Here is a 24,543-nt window from a genome sequence, read left to right as displayed (position 1 = left end):
GTCCTTGTAGCCCCACATCCATGCATCGGTTCAAGTGAGGACCTTCTCCAAGGCGAGCTCTGCTCATCATCTGAATTGTTTACGCTCAAATCTGCTCCCAGGGGGACAGTAAATTGAGCCTGGAGTGTACCCAAGGGGATTCTCCAGCCATAGCCATGAACTTGAGACTTTGTAGGATGAGTCACAGAGAGCCTCTGACTCCAGCCAAGCCACAAGCCCTGGCAGGTTGGGCTCTGCTGCGTCTGTGGCTTACTTGCACTGTGGTGTGGTTGCTCCAGCTGACAGCATGCTGTGCAAGGGAGAAAATCACTCATGGGAGTGAGAGTGCATCAAATCCAGAAGCTAATGCCTGTCTGTCTAGTCCTTTGCCTGCAATTTGCCGTGGGAAACCTCCATGTCTGGCCATAACTGTGAGCCTGGGGACCTGCCACAATCTGTGCTAGCCTCTGGGACAACTGGAGAGGCTGGATGCAAAGCATGAAAATCCAGTGAGGTTGGTGAGGAGTGGGAAGAGGCTGCTGAGCCCTGCAGGATGTCTGCTCTTAGGAGGGGAGGTAGCATTACCTGGGATGCAGCAAGGCATCAGTCTGGTAGTCACATATAAGTTCCTGTGCTCAACAGACTTGAAAATTAGTTTTATCTTTGTGGTGGGAAGCACAGGGCCTTGAGTTTGTCTCTTTTTTTCCTTTAAGTGAGGGTCCCTCTGTGTGGCATAGGAAAGGGGTAGCTAGGAGCTTGGATTCCCCACTGGTGCCTCCTCACTCTTAGAGCATCACACAAGCCCTTTGGCAGGGGTAGGAACCATGGCCACAGGCTCATGCAGCCAGTGAGCTGCAGTACTGTTCCCACTGGTGCTCCAGTGAAGTCCATTGACTCTGCTGGAATATTCTCTGTCTCCTTTACCCTCAAGGGGCCTCTCCATCTTCACCCATTAACACCCACCCTTGCCTTCCCCTCTTCCAGTGTCACAGGGCACTAAGAGAAAGGGTATTACTCCTCCTTGGTCTCGGGAGACGCTTGTGCTCTCTCCCTGGCCACATGCAAGCATCCTCCTTTCAGCCTTGGCCAGGTGTAAAAGCTCTGCCAGCTCTGTGGTTCCTGTTGGCAGAGAGCCTTTGGGACTGCCTGCAGGCTACCTCATTGCTCTTCCCATCGTGTCAGTGGCCCTTTGCTGATTTACAGCTGCAGTGCACTGGGTCTGCCCTGGCACAGGTAATTCCTCTGCCTTTCAGCTCGGAGACAGACATGTCCGTCTGTCTGTCCCTCCTGGCTTGCAAAGAGTTTCTGTTGTTTTCAACACACAGTGCTGGAGACTGATCCTTGCTTTTATGGAGAGTGAGCCCTGAATATTCAGGAAGCAACACTGAACTTGGTGTGACCATGGTTGGCAGGCTCTGGCCCTTAATTAATTAGCATTGATTGTATTTCCAACAGTGGAGGAGGGAGCTGCAGCTCAGGGAAGCAGTGAAGTGTTGCAATATAATCACTGCAGCTATTTATATGCTGTTGATCAGTGCTTTTCAAAAGTTACATAGCTGCTGCATTGGCAGCATAGGAGACAGAAAGGAAAATCCCTGAGGGGGGAATAGTAACCACATGGGACTTTGGAAGCTGTCATTTTAGAAGAAACATCTGTTTATATGTCTATGCAGGGTTTTGGTTTTTTTCCTTTTCTTTTTATTCATTCATTCATTCATTTATTTATTTATTTTCTGGTTCTTGACATTGTTTTAGCTTGACTCAGTCTTAACAAAGGTGCTGCTCACATCTCCTGCATGGCAGCAGGGTCAGTTAACCCCTGGTCCACCAAAAAGTGCTTTTAAGAAGTGGGAAGTTCCTTGTCTTCCAAGAAATTTGGAAGAGGTTGTGGGGGCGGGGGTGTTGGATCAGTCGGTTTAGGATGGAGGTGTCTACCCAATGTGAGCAAGGAACCCAGCGGACAGCCTATCTCTGTGTTGGTGAACCATCTTACTCCAGAATTTGGGCAAGTCTGTTCCACTGAGCTGTCTGAGTCCATGGGCTTTTGTATGGATAATGCATTTCTTTCTCCATATTTTTGCAATTTTATTCTTGTCAGCACAGGAGAGATGGCCCTGGACATCCTTCTACTGATCTATGAGTAGGACTTTGGGACATAAATCCAGAAGGAAAATTTCAGGATTTAGGTAGGCAGAATTAATCCCATTACATTCTTCATCCTACCCTAAATCACAGCTCCAGAGTGGAGAACCTCAAAACAGGAGCCACCATGAGCACATCACAGCTTTTTCTGGTGCTGTTGCCTGATGTTGTGGAATGCTGAACATTGAGTGTCTTAAGTTTGTGCTGTAACATGGGACAGTTCCCGAGGTTACCACTTGACAGCCCATTGCCAGTTTGGGCTGTGACAGCATGCTAGGAGCCCTGGGCTCTACTGGATTTTCTTTGCCACGTAACGCGTATGCATAGACACCTTGCCAGGGTGCTGGGAAAGCAGTGCCAGGGCTGGATGAGGGGTGGGAAGTGGGTGTCAGCAGTCAGAGACTTTCAAGTCAAGCCTGGTAGCACGAAGGATTAGTGGATACAGGCTGTTGGGTGATTTAATTGTGTTTTCCTTCCTCCAGTGAGTTCGCGCCATTTTTCTTAACTTGCTTAGCTCTGAGGAGTTTTTTAGTGTAACCCTTATTCGTGGAAGGCTTTTTGTTTTGGTGCTTCAGAGGGAGCACTGCAGCAGCTGTCTCATAGTCCTGCAAGCAACCCCTACAGTGTCTGAGTGCTGGCATCCCCAGGAGGTCCCAGGTGGATAAAAAGACATCAGCTCAAATTAATTCAGTGCTTTGGGTTTTTGTATTTCAGCAGGGTCAAGAGAGCCCAACCAAACCCTGGTGTCAGTATACCAGGTGCCATAGGATCCCGAGTGAGAGGAAAACTCAGAGCCTGGCTCTGATGCAGTCAACTCCCCCGGGCCAGTCATTTCATCTGCTTTGGGGACTTCAGCTCTGCCTGTGTTAGACAGACAGGATGATGCTCTCCTCATTTGTCTCGCTCGTTTGTGTTGTCAGTTCCTTTTTCTGAGAGCTGCATCTTTCTGCGTGCCAGCAAGAAACAGTGGATGACAGGGTGGCCATCCCTGGGGGGCTGCAGGCAGTGTGGCAGCATGAGTGCTGAGGAAGAGCTCTGTGCTGGGATCCTGCGCTTCCCATGAGGGGCATCTCCGTTGGGAAGCAAAGAGCTTTTGCCAATCTGTGCTGAGCAAAGTTGATTGGGAAAATCCTCAGGGGAACCATTTTCTGTTGGAAATGAAGTCCCATCAACATCTCAATGTTTTACAAAGTTGTATTTCTCTGGCGGGTGTGGGGGGGGGGGAGAAGAGAAAAGAAGTTTAAGGGAAGGAAAGGCTGTAGTTTGAATTTTTTGGTATTTTTCAGAAATGGTTAGGTTCATCACTTTTAATTAACATCCTTTTCCCCCTAAAAAAAAAGTTTTACAAAGCCTTTTGTACAACACAATGTAGAAATTTTGAAGAAAAAGCCCTAAAAGACATGGAAACCTTTGGTTTCCTTCTGAAGGAAGGAACTTAGCGCTCCTTTTTTTTTTTTTTTTTTTCCCCATTAATGAAGAATTTTTGTCAGTTTGAACTTTTGCCCTCACGGGGCCAGAGCAGCATTTTCAACTTCATGGCACCCTGAGCCTTTGCTGGCTGTGGCAGAGCCATGCAGGGCGGCAAGCACCGGAGCCTGGAGCAGCCAGGGCACCTCCTGTCTCCCGTCCCTGCACCGGTGGCTGCTCTCCCGTTGCTGTCTCCTGTGGGCCGGCGGCCCCTCTCCCTGGGTGGGCTGCAGAGGATCCTCTTATTGCTGTGCTTCGGTTTTTCTGTTCATGGCCTCAAGCTGGAGGTAGGGGAAGAACCACTTGCTGCCTGTAGCTGCTTTCTGTGTGTGTGTGCATAGATTTGCAATGATTTTTCTCTCCTTAAGGACTTTCTCCTATTTCCTCTCTGGAAGGCAGTGCTTAAGGTTGTCTGCAGGCTCCTGCCTCTGGGCAATTTCCTCCTCATTACTACCCTTTATTCCCTCATCCCTTATCCTCTTCCTCCCTCCTGATAGAGACAGCCTCTCACAGCCGACTCATTTCAGAGATGTTTTTTAACTGCTGAAGCCAAGATTTTTCTCTCTCCCATCACACTTAGTCTGGAAATGGGAGGGGGAAGCAGGTTTTGAGTTTGGTTTGGGATTTTTTTTCAGCAATAAATAATTTCTGGATGCTGAAGAGGCAGGAGAGTAAAGCTGGCGTTAGGCTACACTGAAATACTCCATTTGTTCTGGGAGTCTTTCTTCCCCCCTCCTTCAGAAAGCTTCCCCTAGTGTTTAATTCTAAAGCCAGTCACTATTAATTTTGGTTTTCTTACTTTCCAGAAGAGATTCCTATATTATTTTTGCTTGTCTGGAGATTTCAGTGTACACCAGAATTTTTTTATTTGGCTTTTATTTCTTCTCTGCTTTCTTTTTGCTGGGGTTAAAAGCCCCAGGTCAGCAAGGTACTTAAACACATGCTCAAAGTTAAGGCCTTGCCTAAGTGCTTTGCTGACTTGGAGCCAAAGATATTTTCTCAAGTCCTTTAAATGCTTCAGAACCTGAATTCGAAATGTTTTACAGAAATTCCAGAATTCAAGTGTCTCTTGTGCTAATAATAGTTGTAATTCAGTAGTGCCTTCAGATAACTGGAGGTCTGGATGTGGTGAGCTTCTGTATAGTCTTACTTTCAGAAAATGTTCTTCCCTAAAATCTTCTTCTGCTTCAAACCCAAGAGCTCTCCAGAGAGCAGGGCGCATTTATTTGTATTTCAGTCAATGAACATAACTGGCCTTTTACCTGTTGTTTTGCAGTGAGACGCTCAAAGCTTTTACATGCTGAAATTTAGGAAATAATGGGCAATTGGTTCAAGTTATACAGAATGAATGTCTACTCCTGAACTAACATTTGCTCATCATCCCCAATACAGGGAATAAAAAACACACACCAAATTGAGGGCTCTCTGAAACAGCAGCATCAATAATTGGAGGTTAGGAGATGCTCCGAAAGGCAGACTGAGCTCCCAAAAGCTGCGCTGCTCTCTGCTTTTGAGAGTTTAGTCAGAGGTATGGCAACAAAAGTGGAATGGGGAGGGAATGGCAGTTGGTAGACAAGCAGGAAAAGCTCGGAGGAGGGGGAGGAAGAGGAGGAGGTGTTTCTAGAAGCAGAGAGGCCACCAACATCAAATAGAAATTACAGGGTGGGTTTTTCTCAGGCTCTGCATGATGAAGCCAGGACCTTTGCCACCAGCAAGCTGGGGGGGCTGTTTGGGAAGTGCTTAACTGCTTAATGAAGAGCAGGTTCTTTGCATTAAGAGAATGAAGAGCTGCTTCACAGGTTTTGGAAAGGGTGCTGGACATTGGTTCTTAGGGCACCAACAAGGGAGCAGCGCCAGGCAGGAACTGGCTTAGTTCACAATCTTTCAAGGAGTTGCATGCACCCTCCTCTGAAAGTACTCTGTGATGCTGCTGGGAATGGGACCTACCCAGCCGAAAGCTCCTGGCTTACTGTGCTTGTCTTAAAGCTTTCTTTTCAGAGGTGGTGTGACCTCCTGTGAGCTTCTGCACTGTGCTTTGTGGGGATATGAACAGGATGTATCCATCCCATGATTCTGTGGTATGTGCACATCTGTCCGTGCTCATGGCAGGGAGGTTGGACTGATGGTCTTCAAAGGTCCCTTCCAACCCGAAGCATTCCAGGATTCTGTGATCTTCATAAGAAGTCATGCAAAGCCTCTCTCTGTGTGCCCCGAAGCATCATGCATTTTCAGCCCCCTGTTCTCTCATGGATGTACATTTTGCTGCAGGGATCATCCATGTAGTGCACAGAAGTCCCCGTCTCTCCTACCTGCCCAGAGACAACTACAAATGGTTGTGCCACCCTCAATAGCTCTCTGACTGCAGAGTAAGTTGTGAAAACCCAGGCAGCCTGTGAATTTATGGGGCTTCCTAATATGGTTGAGCCCCACGAGGAGCTCAGAAGCCATTTGGGGACGACAATCTTGCAGTCATGTCATCCGTTGTTCAGATACACTTTCCAGCCCTTAACCAGAGTCCCAGCCTCATTCAGCCCCGGGCTGGATTCTGCTTCCAAGCTCAGCTTGAGATCCAGGAGCTCTCTCCTGGGGTCCTGTTATGTGGCCTGGAGTGCTCCATTAGCTACACTCAGGTATTTATCTTGTGTCTCCTCTCTTTCCAGTGTGCTATGGATCTGATATGTGCTCATCTTTCCCAACAGAGGTACTTGCACCCTGCAGATACTCTGTGTGACGGGTGGGCTGCAGCTCTGTAGACTGTGACACAGTTTAGGACGTGCCAGTGATGCTTTCCAGGCTTGGCATTGCTTAAGGATCCTTCAGAGTGAAAGGCATGAAATGCAAATGTAGTATTTTGTTATTACCAATACAAATCCCAGTGCCTTGTTTTAGTGGTTAATAGAGCCCCTACAGGGCAGAGTAGATGGGTGCCTTATTTTTAATATTGCTTTGAAATCAGCACTGGGCTCCAGATGTTCAGGAATTACTTGGAGGAGTGATGGTGACTGAGTCAAACTCCCCCCCCCAAACTTGGGAAAATGCTTCCCATTTTATCAGCATCTATTCTTCTTCCCCCCCTCTTCCTCATGCTGTTCTGGCAGCAGCTCAATTCCTCTGCCGTCCTGTAGCTATGTACACAAAGAAAAGTCTTGGTGTTGGTGCGGGGGGAAGAAATCCCTTGCTTGGGAAGAAATGAGTCTTGGAGTGTAATTTTTGGTGGATGTAGAGATGGAGGGAATAGTGAGCTTCTGTTGGGAGTTCCCTGGGCACAAGGCACCAGTTGGAATATTTCAGTGCTTCCCTATCCTCCCTTGTCTTATACTGAAGGTTGCACCTCTGTTCTGATTTCTCAGTCCAGCTTGGATAATGCTTTTGAGCGCCATTCCTGTGTGCAGCGTACTCTGTGCTGCCTCCTCCTTGCAGGCCTGGGCTATAAGGAGGAGGATAAACCTCCTGTACCTGTGGTTAAGAAAACAAGTTTTTCCATCCTCAGGCTGCAGAAGTTTATGTGTTAAGTTGTAGCGGCCCCAGCTTCAAGCCCAGCTGCTGCCGATCCACCCAGGGGTGGGAGTGTTACATGTGTAAGCGACAAGCCACTGGCCTACAGCAGGCAAAACCCAAGCCAACAGACAGACAGAAAGAGCCTGAGGGGCTGAATTTTAGAGCTATTAAATGATTAAATGCAAGGGAAAAAAAAGTTAATTTAACATCGCGGTTGTGATTTTACACACCCAAGAGCCTGGAAATTGAGAGCTCTGCTTCTCACACAGGGATCGTAACTTGGCACAGCACAGATTGTACAGTATGTAAAATTAGACTGGAGAAATAGTAAATATGCTGCAGGGACCAATACTGTCTTGGCAGAAGGAGGATGGACTGAGTGGGACCCAACAGGTCTTTTACGCCTCTGACTTCCATAATTCTGTGCTAATAAAAAAACACTGCACGATGCCTGATGCTAATCCGCAACCCTGAGTGGGGTGAAGCGGGAGCCGGGCTGTTGTGTGAACAAATAGCAGTCGCCCCCAGAGTATTTCTGTGGAGCAAGGCTGTCATTTGGGGGAGGGCGTGCGGGCATTGGCAGGCAGTGGTGAGGAAGTGTACGCTGTGCACCGGGATGAAAAGGCAGGTTGAGATCAGCAGGGTGCGAGGAGCCCCGAAGTCTCTATCCGGCTCTGGCTCCTCCCCAAAGCTCAGTAAATACAGGTGTCTTCACGCCGTTGCTGGACCACAATGAGCTTTTCTTGTGTTTATGGCTGTGATTTGGGCACCTAATTCCGAATCATATTGATTTCCCCTTAAACGGCATTGAAAAGCCTGATCTAAGCACTCTTTTGTGGCCTAGAGTTATTTGTCCTGTCTGCATGAAAAAGCAGGACCAGAAAGCAAGTCTCTAATTCATCCGTGGTGCTAACGCCAGTCACTTGGCAGCGAAGGTTGAAGACTCAAATGACCCTGGCTTGAAGGATATTGGTGGGGTTTTTCTGCTCTGTGCTGGTTCCCATTAGAGCCATTCATGTCCCCCTGGTCTTCCAACACTTTCCCCCCCATATCACACCCCTCCACATGCTGGGGCAGCCATGATGTAGTTGCAAGAGATTGGAGGAGTTGCTGCTTTGCCATGCAACTGCTCTTCCTCAAGATGAGTCATCTCAAGTTGGCTTTGCAAGGAAGCCAAGTGGGCAAGCTTTCCCTTTGCCTTAGGATGAAAATGCTGTCACAGCTCAGCCAGTTGCAGTAATGAGAGCACTTGGAGTCCCAGAACACTTGGACCAGAAGAGTTGGGACATCCAAGTGATGGTCTTACCAAGACCTTCTGGAAAACAGATCAACGCATGAGCTCAGGTTCCCTCCTGGGATGCAAAGTCTCCTAGGGGGGTAAAAAAAAAAAGCTAAGATCAGATTCTGCAGCCCAACAGAATCCAGACCTCTCTGCTGCAGAGCAACTGGGACAGAAAAGCAGAAGTAACAGCAGAGGTGCATCTTCTCCTGGTCCTGGCTGTGTCAATTGAGCATGATCAGTGATAGAAGTATGTGACCACTACAGATGGGTGCACACCAGCATTAGCACCCTCTGGCAGAGCTTACTCCTACCTTGAAGCCATGGGAAAGGGCAGCTTCTTTGGGGTCTGCTACCCATATATGGCTGAGGAGACTCTTGTTACTGAGTCAGGATGGACTTGGTTGCTGTTTCCAGTTTTGCTTGACCCCTGTGACCAGGGTCAAGTTATTGTTGGGGCAGCACATCCCTGTACAGTTCCTACTACTTCCAACAAGAGCTGGGTGTGATGGCATGAAGGAAAACAAGGCTATCTCTGACATGGAGCCCTTCTGGCTTACAACCAGGAGCACTGCCAGCATGAGGCTCTGGGCTGATCTGGTTTGGCAGGTCCAAAGAGAGGCTCTGTCCCAACGTGGGGCTGATGAAAATGCAGCAATACCAGGACAAGGCACAGACATAATAGTCCTATGCAGTTACAGGGTGCCCTGGTGAGATCTCACTCAGATCAGGCCAAACCTGTTGATTCAGACAGTCTGACGATGTGGTACAAGCAGAAAAATGGCACTAAGTTACCTGTGTGCTAAAGCAGCATTCCCCATCCTGCCACCATGTCTGCCAGCAGGCCCCGTGGGACCACAGCCCAAAAGGCACGGGGAGCTGCTGCCTCCCATGAGGCTGAACCAATGCTGCAGCAAGGACTTGGCCCTTGCTTCTGCTGTGAGTCTGTGTGGCTTCTGCTTCCAGCAGTGGATTTCTGTTCTGTGGTTTCCTACTGGGTTTAGCACTGTGTTTTGTCCCCAGGAGGGTGCTGATGCCCTGCCACTGTGTAGCCTTGTTGGCCCCTGTGCACAAGCGATGCAAGTGCCACCATCCTGACAGTGCTGCCATCCCAACTGTGTCACCTGGAGCTGGGTCTGGGGGATGGCATCGTCAAGCTCACAGCAGAGCAGGCATCACACCTCCCCACTGCTGGACCATCATGTCCAAAAGGGAGCCCATGGATTGAATTATCATTTGTGACAATGGAACATTTGATGGTAAAAGTGTCCCTTCACCCTCAGAAAGGCCCAGCAGATGTTGCATCAAGGTTGATGGTAGAAGCACCAGCCTTATGCAGTTGAGCAGCTAGAAGGGCCATGGAGCCCCTTGTCCCCTCATGATGGACATCCCTGGCTGGTTTTGGGGTGCAGCTGCAGAGGGAGGTGCATTCAGCAGGGCAGTGGTGGGAGGTGAGGCTGCTGCAGACTGAGAGGAAAGCTTCTCCAGGGGGAGCAGGGCTTTGCTCACAGGAGAATGTTTTGTGGTCGCATCCAGGCTGAGAGAAGAGGCTTTCCTGCCCTGGATCTTGCCCTGAGCCAAGCACGTAGGAGGGGTAAAGTGCCTCCTTCACAACACCCCTGAAGTAAACCAAGGTCTGCTTCCAGGCTATCGTGGCATGATTGAGTACAAGTCCTTTAGCACCCATCTGTTATCTCTTAATTAAAGTTTCTTGCTAATTATTTTTTCTTGTCAAGAGCAAAGCTGCTGACTCCAGGGATTTACCAAAGTAGAGCAAACAAATGCAGGCTCTGCTTTCTGCAAGTCTTCATTAATGGACAAAATTAACTTGGAACAGTCCATATCTTTGGCTACATCGATGACACTTAATTATGCCTGTTTCCTTACAAAGATGTATCCAGTTTTAAATCACTTGTGGAAGAAGTGCCTCCTTAAGCATGAAATTTCTTCTCCTTGAAGGGAAGGTTTCTGCTGGCAACAAAAGCTATGCAAAGACCAAGTGGCATCAGGGGAAATAGATGTGAGGAGATCAAGGGTGGGGTGTGCTTCAAGGAGTCGGGAAACCCTCTCCAAAGCCAGAGGCTGTTTCATCTCAAGAAGGGCAGACCTCAAGGCTATGAAGCTGCACATGGGAGGGGAACCACTGGCATCCCTTGGAAACAGTTGATGCTGCTCTGGCCAGTGAACATGGGTCCTGGAGCAAGAGAGAGGCCACAGGATGTGCCCCTACCCTGTCCAGTGGCTGGAGAAGGCCAGAACATCCTCTCCTGGCCCCTTCTCTGTCCCCTTGCCTTCTCCATCCTCTTGGGCTCCCAGCTGATCTCTTGTGGGCTGATTCATCTCAATTACCATGGGAAGCTGAAGAGTGCAAGACCTTTCTGGTTTATATCCTTGGAAAGCTCTTGGCATAGTCCTGGCACCATGTAAATATTAAACGTATAATTTATTGTGTACACAGACAGCCAATTAGCCACTGAGATAATTATTTGGGGCTAGTTTCCTAGCTGTGAGAGGGACTTACGAAGGCTAGTGGGGTGATGTGAATGCCTCTATCCAAAGAAATGTGTGTAGTTTTCTATCCTACTGCAGAAATGCTCCATGTCCTGTCAGGAAAAGCAGAGACATGACCTTTCTCACTGCTTCAGCTTCCTGAGGCTGTGTAACATGCAGAGTGCTTGTGCCTCTCCCCAGAAACGCTGCAGTGCCTTCCTTTGCTCTCTCTCTGACTGCATGAGCCACAACCCCACGGTGCATTTGGGCAGAGTACTCCAGAGGAAATAGTTGTTCCAGTCTATCTGCAAATTGCTGTGACAGCAAGGACGATTTTGGCCTCATGTGTGCCTGCCACAGGCCCTGGCTCAAAGACCCCCATTGAAGGACTGTGGTGAGTGCTGGTGCCAGGAATGCAAACCATCTTCTCCACTTCCTCTTCTGGCTGTTCCAATGATCCTTCAGGCATCTGGGCACAGACCCCCAGCGCCTCGTCCATGGCTCCGTGCATGCTGGGCAGGCCAGTGCTCAGCAGCACACCTGCCGTGGCTGGCAGCTGCCCATGCTGACAGGGTGGGAGTCTCAGCTGGAGCAGAGGGAGAGCAACCAGTGGGGCTGGAAGGTCCCAAGAGGATTTCCACTCCTTCCCAGCACAGTGTATGCCAGGTCAGTCCTCAGGTTTTTGTAGGGCTTCCCTGTGTTGTTGCCCTTTGAGTCTCGCTATAGATCAAGATTCATTAGGGAGGAAAATGAGGATGATCTTCCTATCGGTTTTCCAGCTGGATGGGTTTGGGAAGCATCAAATATGCTTCCATGGACCCTGCATCTCAGCCAGTTTGTTTCATCTTCCCTCCACATCTCTGCTGTACCACTGTCCTGTTGATCCCTACAGCTGCAGGACCCGTCAAGCTGTCACTCTTTATCACTAGTAGGGCAGCAAACAGCTCAGAGCTCATTTCCCCAAGCTGCCCCAGGTCCAATGCTGGGAGCTGTGTGTGTTTGTCCCACAACTGGCTCCCGTCTTCCCTCCACTGCAGTTTTGTGTGGCTGTGGGTAAAGATGTAATTTCTGACCCCATTATGCATCACCATAGTTTCTTTCCAGATCTGGAACTTCATGTTATAAGCCATGCTGTGCCTGTCTGGTGCGCTGTGCCCTGGCAGAAGATGTGGCCCTTGGTGGGCTTGGATGCCTAGAGGCATGTTGCTGGTTGGGGTGGCAGCATCACAGCCTTGCTAAAATGGCATCGCAGCCTTGTGATGTCACCTGACCCAATAAGTGGCATACTTTGGAGAAGTAGGGTGGTGCAGGGGCTAGACAGCATCTCTAAGTATCAACGGTCACAAACATCTCAAAGTAGCCAGTGACCACAGCAGTGTTGGTGGGAAGGGATCTTTGGAGGTGTCAAGTCCAATGTCCCACTTGGAAGAGGTCTGTCCTCAGCAGAAGACTAGATCAATCATGGCATTGTCAACACAGCCATGACAACCTCCATGGCTGGAGATCTCACTTCTCTGGGGGTTCCTGTCTGAGCACTGCACCACCCTCCTGGAGAATAAATTTTCCTCCACATCTAGTTCAAACCATCTAAACTGTTGGCTCTGTTTCTGCCCATATCACTCTTTGAGGTCCATCCAGCAGGGCTGGCACTGCAGCACAGGCACCATTGCGGATCCTGTATGTTACATGATGACCAGGAGTGTGGACAAACCTCCCTTCTCTCCCTGCTCAAGGGAGCTGTGAAGCTCTTGGTGGCTGGGAGGGGAGCCTACCCATTCCCAGCCTACAGGAAGTGGAGACTCACAGAAAAAAATTCTGGACACTGCTGCCCATCCCCATCCTAAAGCAGAGCTTGTGTCTGCAGTGTAAAACAGGGCTGCTCCAGCATTCTGGGGGAGCTGCCCCCATGGTGCCCATTCCCAAAGGAGCTGCCATATGTTTGCATGGCAGGGTGGTTGGGTGGGACTCCCATGCCTGGAATGGGGTGAGGAAGGACACGGGGACCTGTCTCTGCTCCAGTAAGATCCTCAGCAAACCCTGCTGAGAGAAATGCTTCCTCTGAAGCTGTGCTTTGGGTTTCTCCTTCATCAGAAACCTTAAATCATTGCCTTGGAAAGGAGCGTTGCTTTCAAAGACCTGTCTTCCAGGAATGGCTCCCTCAGCCCTTCTGGATGAATGCCGATGCATTTGCTCTGCGTTTATGGACAAGTAAGAAATAATTCAAGGTGCCTTTAGCTCCTTCCCAGCTTAGTCCTTCAGTCACTAGCTATACACAAGCTCTCAGCCACAGTCATGAGAAGTAGAGCTGGATATCCCCAGAGCTTTCCCCGAGCAGGCAGGAGCAAGGCAAGGGAGGCAGGTCTGTGGGTCCATCACTGCATTGAGCCTTTCCCCACGCAAGGCTGGTGGGTGGTGCACTGTCTCCAGTGCTTCTACCAAGCAGAATCCCAAGTGTAAGAACAGGATAGTCAAAGGCCATGTGTGAGCCAGCAGGAAAGAGAAGACAAAATTTCTTTACCTTATGCAATAGAAGAAATCAGAGGAAAACTTGAGTAAGATGCTGGAACTCTTAAGTAAGCTCTGATACCTGTATCTGTCCATCCACACTTCTCCTGGTTGTGTTTCCATCCATCCATTGATTCACTCAACTATCCATCTGTCCACTGCCACAGCCATTTGAACAGCCAGCCATCCACCCAACACTACTGCCATTTATTGTCCTTCCATCCCTCCTTCCCTCCGTCCCATCTGTGCCCATCCAGCCTGCTCTCCATCTGTCTGTTGTCACACACATTCATCCATCCACTTATCCATCTTCATCCACTTCTGCCTATCTGTCTGTCTGGTCTTGTTCCAGCTAAAGGAATCCCTCCTCACATAGATGTGTCATCTCAGGTGTTCTTCCCTCTTTTCCACCTGTCAGTATATGCTCTCAACTTTTTTAAGACCATTGAAATACACTTTTCTGATCAGCACAGTTTACTAAAGGTCCCCCTCCTTGACTAGTGTCTGAAATGGTCCTGAGGCATCCCAGTAGCATCTTACTCACTAGAACCCAGTTTTTCGCTGGGTGTTTCTAGCACACCCTTTCCTAGCAGGGGTAACATCCCCAAAGGTGCTGTATCCCTGTCAGAAGTAGGTGTCCTGACAGACCATCTGCAGGAGGGCTGAGATCTTCCAGGCTGTCCTCCAGGGCCCAGCTTTACCCTGGGGCTCCCTCCTTTGCAGGTGGGTTTAGGCTGTGGGCTTTCACACAAGGAATGGCTGGATCATGCCCGTGTGGTCCCACCTATCAAGGGGACCCAGGACCTGATGTCTGGAGAGGGAGAAAAGATCAGGACAGGCCTGGGGGCTGCTTTTCCCATCCTGCTGCACCATCAGCTGCCTGCAGCATCCCCTGGCTCACTGGGCAGCTTGGTGTTTTAGTGCCCTGGGTGGTATCTTCTGCTATGAATTTATTTACTTAGTGTTCCCCCTCCCAAATGCTGACATCCACAGCATCTGATGGACATGGATTTCTGTAATTTAATCACACTTCATGTAAAAATACCCACTTCCTTTTGCTTGTTTTGCTACCCCTTATTTTATTACGAGAAAGAGCAATCAGTCCTTCTCTATTTGTCCTCTCGTGTCACCCATCATTGCTAAGACGTCTGTCACATCTCTGCTTGGTTGTCTCCTTTTATGGATAAAGGGTTTGAGTCTACTAAACCATCCTTATGTAGGATCTGTTTCCAGCCTTTGCTATTCCTGTTTCCTTCCTCTGCTCTGTTTTCAGTGTTGCTGTACTCCTAACAGCATGGGGACAGGTTTGTTCATGGCTTTTAGGTTACAGTGTTTTCCATTTTGGGTTTGGAGTCTTGGTCACCAGTGAGCTGATGTTTTCAGGGAAGTGAGCGTGATGACTCCAAGATATGTTTCCATGAAGGCTGTGGCACATTTAGAACCGTAAGGGTAGGGGAAGCAAGGCTTCATTTTCTCAGTGTGGATCCCACTGTGCATGTATTGACACAGGGTAACTGCCTGGTGGGTCTGTACCGTGATGTCTTTCTGCAGCACTTTGGGACCCAGCTGTGATTGGGCTGCCCTGACAGCCTCAGCAGCACGCTGTCTTCTCTCACTGCCTTGACTCCCTTTTACCTGTGAGTTATGAGGGTGTTGGACAGATTTGATCCAGCTCTGATCTCTGTCAAACTTCACCAGGTGATGTCTCCTACTGCTATATTTGGCAGCCTGCTCTCACCTTTGGTCTTGTGACCTTTAGCTGCTATAAATCCCTGCAAGGACTTTCCCATGTGTCAGGGCTGCTTAGTTTCCTTGGAAGGCACCTTGTCAAATGTGTTTTTGAAGCCCGGGAGTATTTTGAGAATTCAACCACCCTTGTCTCTGCACAAAGGCTTGATGAAGCCTTGAAGGAACCTCATCTCCCACTCAGTCTGCCTGTCCTGCTTCACCCCGTGTCATGCACACACACACACGTGGTTTTATCCTTGCCACATGCAGCTCAGCACAGCCAAGTGTAACAACAAGGGAAATATTCAATTGCTAAGGATCATTAATGAATGTCAGCTCCAGCTTCTGTCCAGAAACCTGAGAAAATTCAATTAGGCAGCTGGTGCCCAATGAGCTGTGATGCCCCACTCGTGAGTTGCTACATCAAACAGCTCAGCAAGGCATCATGTTATTGTGGAGAGAGTAGAAAACCCAGACAGGGAGACAAACAGCACTGCATGCACCAAGCAGCTGCCCCTTTCCAAAGCATGGCACAGTTGGGTTGCAGTCCTCCTTCCTGGTTTCCTGGATAGGGAATTGCAAGGAGAGGTACCTGCTTCCCATCTCTGCTAGGAAATATGTGGAGTTTACTGGTGACAAGTCCTGGGACTCTGTCATCTCTCTGCTGAGAGTTCCGATGCATGTATTTGGTTTGTGTCCTCCAACAAGTGATGTAGATACAGGAATGGCAATGCCTTGCTGGTGTGTGTCTCTGGCCGTGCTGTGGGATGTTTACCTGAGGAGCCATAGAGCTCCAATGTGTCTCCTCCATGATAAAGGTCAGAGGACACCATCCTGCAGGTGGAGGTGGTCCATGGATACTGATCCCCTGGTATTTGTCAATCTAGTCTAAGGTTAAAATAAATAATTACTAGGTCCAGGAGGAGAACTCAGGCTTCCATGGCCACCTACACGGTGTCAGTCCATGCCCCAGTCCTTGTCTTACTTCCCAGATGGGATGGTAAGATCCCCTTTCCAAGGCAGCTATGCCCACAGGCTCTGAGCTCACCCATTTTTCTCCCCTTTCTCCCCACAGACAGCCACACCCAATTCGAGCGGGTAGGTGCAGACGTGACCATGAAGTGTGGCTCCATGGACTGGGATGCCGCTGTGACCTGGACAGTAAACGGCACCGACATCGACGAGTCCCACCTGAACGGGTCCTACCTGATCCTGAAGAACGTTGACCTGTCGCAGAGCGGCCAGTACTCCTGCTACGAGGGCTCCGCCTGGCACCTCAAATACCAGACCACCCTGAAAGTGGGAAGTGAGTACCCCAGCATGTCACACTGAGAGGGACAGAGCCACAGTCTCTGCTCCCATACTGACTCCTCACAGCCCCCTCCTGCCATGCCAACCCCTCTACTTTCCATACGTACAGTCGTCAGCTGCACACCACCATATGAGCTCCCTATGGCAGACTGATTCTGGCTGAAATCAACCCCTCCACCTCAAACTTTTCATCAAAGACGATAGGTTAAATGATGCCTTGGGAATAATTTGGGAAGGGATGTAGCTTCTGCATCCAGCCATGGGCCACAGCAACCATCTCCACAGGTGGAAAGAGTTGGGGCTGAGCTGTCAGAGAGGACTGCAGTCAGGAAGGAGAAGGCCTGGCTGGGGTTACTGCAACATGATTGTTTCAGAGGAGCAGCCAAAAGGTGCTGGTGATCCCTGTGTGTTTGCAGGGTTCTGGGTGCACAGGATGTTGGAGGACAGCTCCACGTTCCCCAGCATTTTGCATATCTTAAGGACAAGATCCACGGATTCACAAGTCTCTGTGGGGGGGCAGCGGCAGAGAGATAAGAGTTGTGCTGTATTTCACATGATGCTGAGAGCTGATAGCAGCTGTGTGTTTTAGGGGCTGCTGTGTTTGTACATCTGATAGCAACTGTGTGTTTCACAGTACAGCGTCTGCAACTGGCAGCTGTGGGTGTCTGGGGGCACCAGCCGGTGTAGCCGGCTCTGAGATGATTGCTGTGGAGGATACTGAGAGGCACCAGCTGGAAGCTCTGCCATCTAGAGATGCATCATGTAGGTGGTTGTATGTTTCCAGGTTTGGAAGACACAGCAGAGCCTTTCTCTACTCCTTGTCTCACCCTCTGCACCTTGTATCAGAGCCAGGGTGGTGTTCCCGTTCTAGACCACAGAGCAGGGGCAGAGGGTCACAGGAGGGTCTGCATAAGCCCTGAAAATCAGGCAGGAGGGGTTCACTGCACCTGTTGAAGAGATTTTGGAGATGCTGTATGGTGCCTGACTCATGTTTTAGGGTCATCTGAGAGGGATCCTGGCATGTGGGCCAAGGAGTAGGCGTGCTGGAAGAAGCTGAAAAGCGATGTGATAAGCAGACAAGGAAAAGCAGTCAGCAGAGGGCAGGGCTCACACCAGCGAGCAGGTGTGGAGGCTGGGAGCATGGCAGACAAAAAGGCCACTGCCTAGCAAATGAGTTGGGGGCCTCTTAACTGCGCTCTTGGGGTGAGGAGTGTTCACGAGTTGTTCAGAGGCAGAACAGGCAGGAGCTGGGTGCAGTGTGGGCAGCAGCACAAAGAGGTTTTGCAGCTCCTCTGCTTGGGCATGTGCTTGTCAGATCCCGAGTAGGGAAAGGTCCCAGGCTGTGACAGAGCACGAGGGGCTGCAGCCCAGGTCTCCAGGAAACGAAGGTAGTGGGGAGGGGGCTGCAGCCTCCAACCACCTCCTCTGCAGCTGTGGCATCGCTGTGACTGCAATGGCTCCTCCATCTGCTAAGCACCTTGCTAATAGTAATCCCTGTCAATCCGCTCAGGGACCCGTGGGAATTGCTCAGCATTAGAGCCCAAATCCTGCTGTTTCCTATTACTGTGTGTTCCCATTTGCTGGAGACTTACAGCCCCCCTAAGCACTGGGCAGCTGAGGAGCCCAGTTGGACACTGGAGGGGCCCACCAGCCCCAGGAGATAGGGTGACAAATAAATAAGCGAATGTCTGGTGTTGTTAACACAATTAACTGTACAAGGAACTAATCAGGTGAGACGCTTTTAGAAGTAATTAATTTAATTGCCTGGATTTTAATGTAATGTTCTCTGCGAGGTTTCTTTTCCCAGCGCTGCCACCCCCAGCCCCTGCCTGCATCCCCCTCCCCACCCCAAGTTTCCTGGCTCTGCTGGGCATAATTGATTCCCTGGGGGTGTGTGGGTGTGGTTTCATGCAAAGGAGTGGGTTTGGGAGCATCCCAGGAGGGGATGGAGATGGGCTTGGGTGTGGAGGTGGAGATGGGTGACTCATGGAATGTTTGTAGCATGGCCCTGTGGTAGCATCCCTGCTGCAGTTGAGTGCATTGGGAGCCCAAACCTGGGATTTGAGGGATCTTAGGCTTGTTTCATTTCAATTGCATGAGAAATTAAATGAAAACAGGCCTATGCCTGCATTTTTCTCTTTTACTGGGGCAACAAGAAAGTTGACTGCAGTTGGGAGAGAGGGACTAGAGGCTGTGAGTGGAGAGTGCTGGAGATCTCATTAAATAAATGACGGTACCTAAAGCGTGCCCCACAGGCAAGCCAGGAGTGCTCCTGAGCATACAACGCCACAGGAAGGATGTGGGGAGGGAGCGGAGAAGGGTCGAGGACCAGGAAAGGGTGTCAATTAGCAAAGCAAGCTCTGTCATGGGGGTCAGCGAGCACAGGGAGAAAGAGAGACCTGCCAGGAGTCAAGCTGAGTGAGACCTTGCAGAGGAAATGAAAAGGGGAGTTAGCCACATAAATACAGAGCAAATGAGAAGAGAAGAGCAGAGCTGGCTCTGCAGACAGGTTTCAGGGGAGATTAAAAGTAAGCTTGGCAGAGCCCAATACCAAATGAACCGTGCTGGGTGGGTCTGAGTGGCAATGCTGAGAGCACGGGCATCACAAGCTAAGGGAGAGAAGGGAGGATAAAACCTGGAGATGACCCTCTGTCACAGAGGCACCTTCAAAGAAGACAATGCATTGAAGGCTTGGGGAACACCTCATCCCCTGTGTGAGGACATCTGTTCATTAGAAAGGCTCATTAGCAGCTGAGAGGTCAGTGGTGGTACCCAGGGCTGTGGGGAGAGGCGGTGTGTCTCCTGTGCTTGAGAGAAGGAAAAGTCCTAATCAGACAGCCTGACCCCACAGGACAGTGGGGCTGTGGGGCACGCTTGGAACAGGGAGCAATTAAAAACATGGAGACAAATGGAAAATGGGAGAAAAATACAAGAGGGGCTTGCCAGCGATATATCACACCAAATTAACCTGATAGCTCTCTTTGATAAGGGAAACAATTTTCTAAGCCCAGAAATGTGGTCGATGTAATCTGTCTTGACTTCAGTGAAGTATTTGCTATGATGCCACATGGGAAATTATGAGTTAAACCAGAGAAAATGTGGATTAGTATGAGAATTGGAACACAGCTTAGGAAATAGCTAAGGGGGATCAGACTGTGCTGAAAAGGAGAGCTGCTGGGAGACATGGCGAAGCTTCAGCATCAGCGTTTGGACCACTCTCAGTGGTGTTATCCATAATGGCCCTGACCCACAGGGAGCAGGGTTCTCCCATGGGATGTGTCAGTGGCTGTGGGGGTACCCAAGGATATCTGGGGTGGGGATTTCTTGCTGAAGGGGCCAGAATGCTACATAATGGTGCAATCACAAGTGTTAAGGTGTCTCATCAATGGGCAGGGAGGGAGGACACAGGTAGTTCATCTGGTCCTTGGGGTGGGGTTTGACACCCAGGTCCACATCATGGAGGATGTGGCCAGGAGCCCACCAGCACCCTGCTGGAGGTAGCTGGGCTGTTTTATTCCCTGCAGAAATGGGGACACTGTTGCTCATCCAGAGGGACAGTGTGCATCTAGGTATGATAAGAAGGAAAGGCCCACAGGCCTGCTTATCCCTAGGGGTCCCAAATCACCCATCTACAGGGCATGAATCAACCCTAGCGCAAATTGGCCTGGGGGAAGCTGGCACTACTCCAGGGAAGCCTCTTCCAGGGCACTTGGAGCAGTGATTTGTTGGTCTGCCCCATTTTTCAAGCAGTCGAACAGGAGGTAAAGAACAGGAAAGGAACCAGGATGCTCTGTGTTTATCTTCAGTAATCACCTGCCCTGCAGCCTGGAGAGCAGCAGATGCCCAAGTATGGCCTGAAGCAGGAGATGGGTCCAGGTCTTTTTGCACACCCGGCCTGCATCTCTGGCCTGAGCCTGGGGCTGAGCACCAGGAGCAGGCAGGAGGGAGGGGAAGGCTCTGGGTACCAGGAGTGTGGTGCCGGGCTCCTGGCTGCCCCCACAAGCCACAGCTCTGCATTTGGAAACGCGCAGCCGGAGGGCCCGGGGGTGGATATAACAAAGACGTTGGGAAATAATGCACTCTTGAGGTTTGGCACACGGCTCCGTGCGTTACAGAATGTTATAAAAATACTGCTAATGGGCCAGAGAGGAGTGGAAACGCGCGGTGGAAAGGCTGCCAGAAGCCGGAGAGCGCACATGGGAGTGGGGAGGCCTTGTGTGAAAGAAGGGAGGGAGGGAGGCAGCCAGGGCAGGCACCCTCCTTCCACTCCCATTCTTTTGTCCTGTTCTAATCTGCTTATCTCCATCCCAACACAGCAGCTCTGTCCGTTTGTCCTTCCGCCCAGCTTAGGGGATGCCCAAGCCCTGTCAGCTGGACATCTGAACCTCATCACTCTGCCCACTGCCTAGCAAGGTGCTGCCCAGTGGTTTGGAGTGCAGGCAGGGATAAGGTCTGTGTGGGAGAGGAAATACAGCAGAATCTCCTCCAGCAGAAGATGCACAGGTCGGGATGCAGGCAGTGGAGTCACCTACTGTGTCACAGTGATGCTGTGGGGGTCTTGTAGCCTGGTGCCAGCCCCAGCCCTGCCCCATGGGCATCGCTGCCTCCCAGGCAATGAATGGTGGGAAAGGGATTGGGAATGGGACTGGCAGAGGACAAACAGTCCTAAGCTGGCCTGCTTTCCTCCATGTCTGTCACTGCAGCGCCTGGCGAGAGAAAGGGGAAAAAACATGCGGTTTGACGGAAAATGACATGGAAAAAACAACCAAATTATCAGAAAAACAAACAAAGCAAAACCAGAGAGAAGGAGGGAGGAAGGGACAAACCAACAGGAACCACATGTGAGCGGGGAGGCCAGGAGAACCCAAGTGTGCTCTCTGGACTGATTAGCAAGCAATCAAGCATTGGCCACTAATAAATAATCAGAGCTTCCCTTTTCTCTGTCTTAGAAGACTTTTTCCTCCCAGCTGGGCTCCAGCTGCAACCGGAGGATTGTACTGCAAGTTTGCATCTATTTTTTGTTGCTGTTGTTTTTAAACCAGTTTTTCTTTTTCACCTATTGCAATAAAGAAGAAAAAAAACAACAACATAGTGACATCTCCATGTAAAACATGCACCTCTGCATCCCAGGAGTGGGATGCAGCACCAGGGCAGACGTGAGCATCTCATGATGGGCACCAGCTAAACAGTGGAGAAAGGCAGTGCCAGAGACTGGTGTATGCTCGCCTGCTTCCATGGGTTGGTTTGGTGGGAAAAATTGCAGAAGGGCACTGTCAACATGCGAGCTTGGGAGAGCAGAGGTTTGGCTGGCCCTGGCAGCCAGTGGTGAGGATACCCTGCCTCGGAACAGGATGCCTCTGGTCAGGCCAGCACTCCTGCCACTTGCACAGATGCTGACAGAGAAGGCCTGGGCTTGGGGTCAGTGTGTGCAGATATTTCCTTGCTTGTGTCCAGCGATCTGTGACACAGAGCTTGGGTTTTGGCTTTTTTTTTTTTTAAAGTCCTTTTGATGGATTCTTCCCTTATGACCTTATCCAATCCCTTCCCGCGGCGATGTAAACTGAGGCTATTTCGAGAGCAACAAGTTAAACACGACTGTAACCGTTCCCTGGCACCAGGGCCAGCTGGCAGGGAGCAGCACCCGCCCCTTTGATTCATCCCTCTCACCCTCCAAATGTGCTCCTGCCCCTTGGGGATAGGCCCACTCAAGGTCAGCCCCAAGGCTGTGCCCAGGCAGTGCTTGGGGCAGGACTACATTAATGTGGACCAAACCTATGGCAAGAATGGAGCTAATAAGTTTAAATGACTGTTGGTATTCCAACATCAGGAGATACACCCCAGAGCTGCCAGGTTTATTGCTACAGATGGGGTTCCTTTTCCCCATGTGCCTACTGGAGGCTGAGTAGGTGCAGGAGTCCTGGGGTGATTCACAGTCAGGCATCACCCCCAGTTTGTGAGAGCCACAGAAAGAAAGTGTGACAGACTAGGTCAACCAGCTTGCAGGAGTTCATCAAAATTCGGCTTTATTTCACGAGGCACGGAGGCTTTCCAATCACTGCCTTCCCATGCTGTGCTGTGTTTTTGTGGCTGGTAAAATTCAATGGATGGATGGACTGTGCTGCCAGTGACTAGATTTCGGGTCTTGGCCCAGCCAGGAGTTGGAAAGGCATACCGGGTAACAGTATGCAAATCACAATCCCAGTTTTCTAAGGAGAAGGCCAAAAAAAAAAAAAAAAAAAAAAAACCACCCAAAAAACCCCACCACACTCCCAAATGCAATTAGTCCTAATCGAATTAGGAGCCGGACTAGAAAAACAAACATGTTTGCAGGCAGCAGGCGACCTTCCTGCCCCGTCCAGCGGGATGCACGCTGCGTGCCGCAGCGGGGAGGGCTGAATGAAGCCGTGCCCCGTGGCCCGCGTGTGCACACACCCGTCCGCTTGCACCCGCGCACGCACCCGCGCCCCGCTGCGTTCCTCTCGCCCGTCCCCTGGCTGGGCTGGGCAGCCAGCCCAGCTGCAGCATAGCAGAGTGATGCTTCTTTGGCTCGCTGCATAAAACATGATAATCTGGGGCAGCCGGTGTCAGAAACAATAAAAATATCCCCTCTCCCTTCCTCGTGGCTCCCCCCCCCTTCCCGCGGGGGAGCTGGGGGCAGCGAGGAGCGCGCGGTGGTGAGGCCAGGGGAGCGTCACGTGGCGTTTGTTAGGGGCCACGGAGGCATGAGACCACAGTGCTGGCAGCTCTGCCCCGGCCTTGCCAATGCTGTGGCCTGTGGAGCCACTGCCTGAGGGAAGAGCATGCCCAGGAGGTGGCCAGTGCATGCAGTATCCCTCGTCCCATGGCAGGTCCCCATCAGTACCTTAAGGAACGTGGACCCGTGCTCAGCCCCACTGACTGATGAGCTCGTGCCATGTTGGGTGCTGTGGAGAGCTCACAGCTCCACCTGAGTCACAGCAGGAGCATCGCATGGCCTGAGAGCACTGTGAAGGGGAGAAGGTGGTCATCTCCCTCTTGCCACCCTCCTCAAGTGGCAAAGTTCCAGAGTTGCCAGTAACCAGCCAGACATAGGAATGGAATGTCTGTCAGAGACAGGCTGCTCAAAATGCAAGAGCCCTCTTAGTGAATGTGTGATCCTGAGCTTTGGACCTACACGTGAAGTGAGCCCAGAGAGGCTCTCTGTGCATCCTCTCTCCTGCAGCTGGGCTGGAAATAAGCTCATGGGATGGGGAGCCTAGCTCCAGCTGCTGGGCTGGAGGAGAAAAGGAAAAAAGGCTTTGGAGCTTGGCAGCTTCCTGGGAAACCCTCCCTGTTCTTGCCTAGCACAAACACCGAATACGGAAGGCTTCATGCAGCACCAGCATCCTACCTCCTGGGTGGATGGCAGCACAGCCTCCTTCTGCTCTCCTGAGATTTGTTTATCCTGCTTAACATGACAAAAACAGCTCTGTAATTAAAGAAGCCCAAGTCCAGTCTAAACAGCTTCCCACAACTCTTGCTCTGCAGTGCCAGGAATTAGGGATGCCTAGGGCTGAGAAGACAAAGCCTCCTAGGCTGAGAGACAGTGGTCACAGGCTGGGACCCTGACTGCTGGGGTGAGCAGAGGGTACCCACACTGGTGCTCTGTTTGCACTGGCCTCTGTGCCAGGAAGGATTTTATCTGAGCTGCTCCTAAGTGCCCCTTGTCAAAATATTTGGCACAAACTTCCTGCCGCTCACCAGCCATGTGTCCTCAGCTTCCAGGGTGCTGGGAGGAGAGGGACTGGCTGGGATGTGGCCACCTCCTGTCACTGCAGCAATGGGGCAGGGAGCAAAGTGACTGATGCTGCATATGCCGCTTTCTCTTCTTCACCCACAGCTCTATACAGCTGCGGTACTTAAAGAACATCACTATTTGCTTCCCAGACAGTGCTAAAATAAGAAATCCCACTGGTGTCACCAGCACAGAGTGTAGCTCTTGTCACCAGCCACATGTGCCCATATTTGCAGGCACCCTAGTGTCACCAGGGATGGGAAGACGCCACAGTGGGAATCCTGTGTGGCGACATCCCTCCTGCCTGAAAGGAGAAGAGATGGCAGGCAGCAACAAATCCTCATCTTTTCCAAGTTCCTAGTGCTTTTCCTTGTCTCTCTGAAACTTCTGG

At 50.6% G+C, this 24,543-nt stretch overlaps 1 protein-coding gene across 5 annotated transcripts in view; it reads left to right on the top strand.

Annotated features, from left to right (window-relative positions):
• Window positions 1-24,543, top strand: part of CNTFR (ciliary neurotrophic factor receptor) — a 203,419-nt gene that overhangs the window by 129,086 nt on the left and 49,790 nt on the right. For all 5 annotated transcript variants that reach the window (XM_051804628.1, XM_051804630.1, XM_051804631.1 and 2 more), the window contains one exon: window positions 16,164-16,394. In XM_051804628.1, the coding sequence (XP_051660588.1) occupies window positions 16,164-16,394 (231 nt within the window). The remainder of the gene's footprint in view (window positions 1-16,163; window positions 16,395-24,543) is intronic.

The sequence above is a fragment of the Manacus candei genome, unplaced genomic scaffold, assembly GCF_025592945.1.
Source record: "Manacus candei isolate 608988 ecotype Guabito, Panama unplaced genomic scaffold, ASM2559294v1 h1tg000061l, whole genome shotgun sequence".
Lineage (NCBI taxonomy): Eukaryota > Metazoa > Chordata > Aves > Passeriformes > Pipridae > Manacus > Manacus candei.
This window is presented reverse-complemented; position numbering and strand designations above follow the sequence as displayed.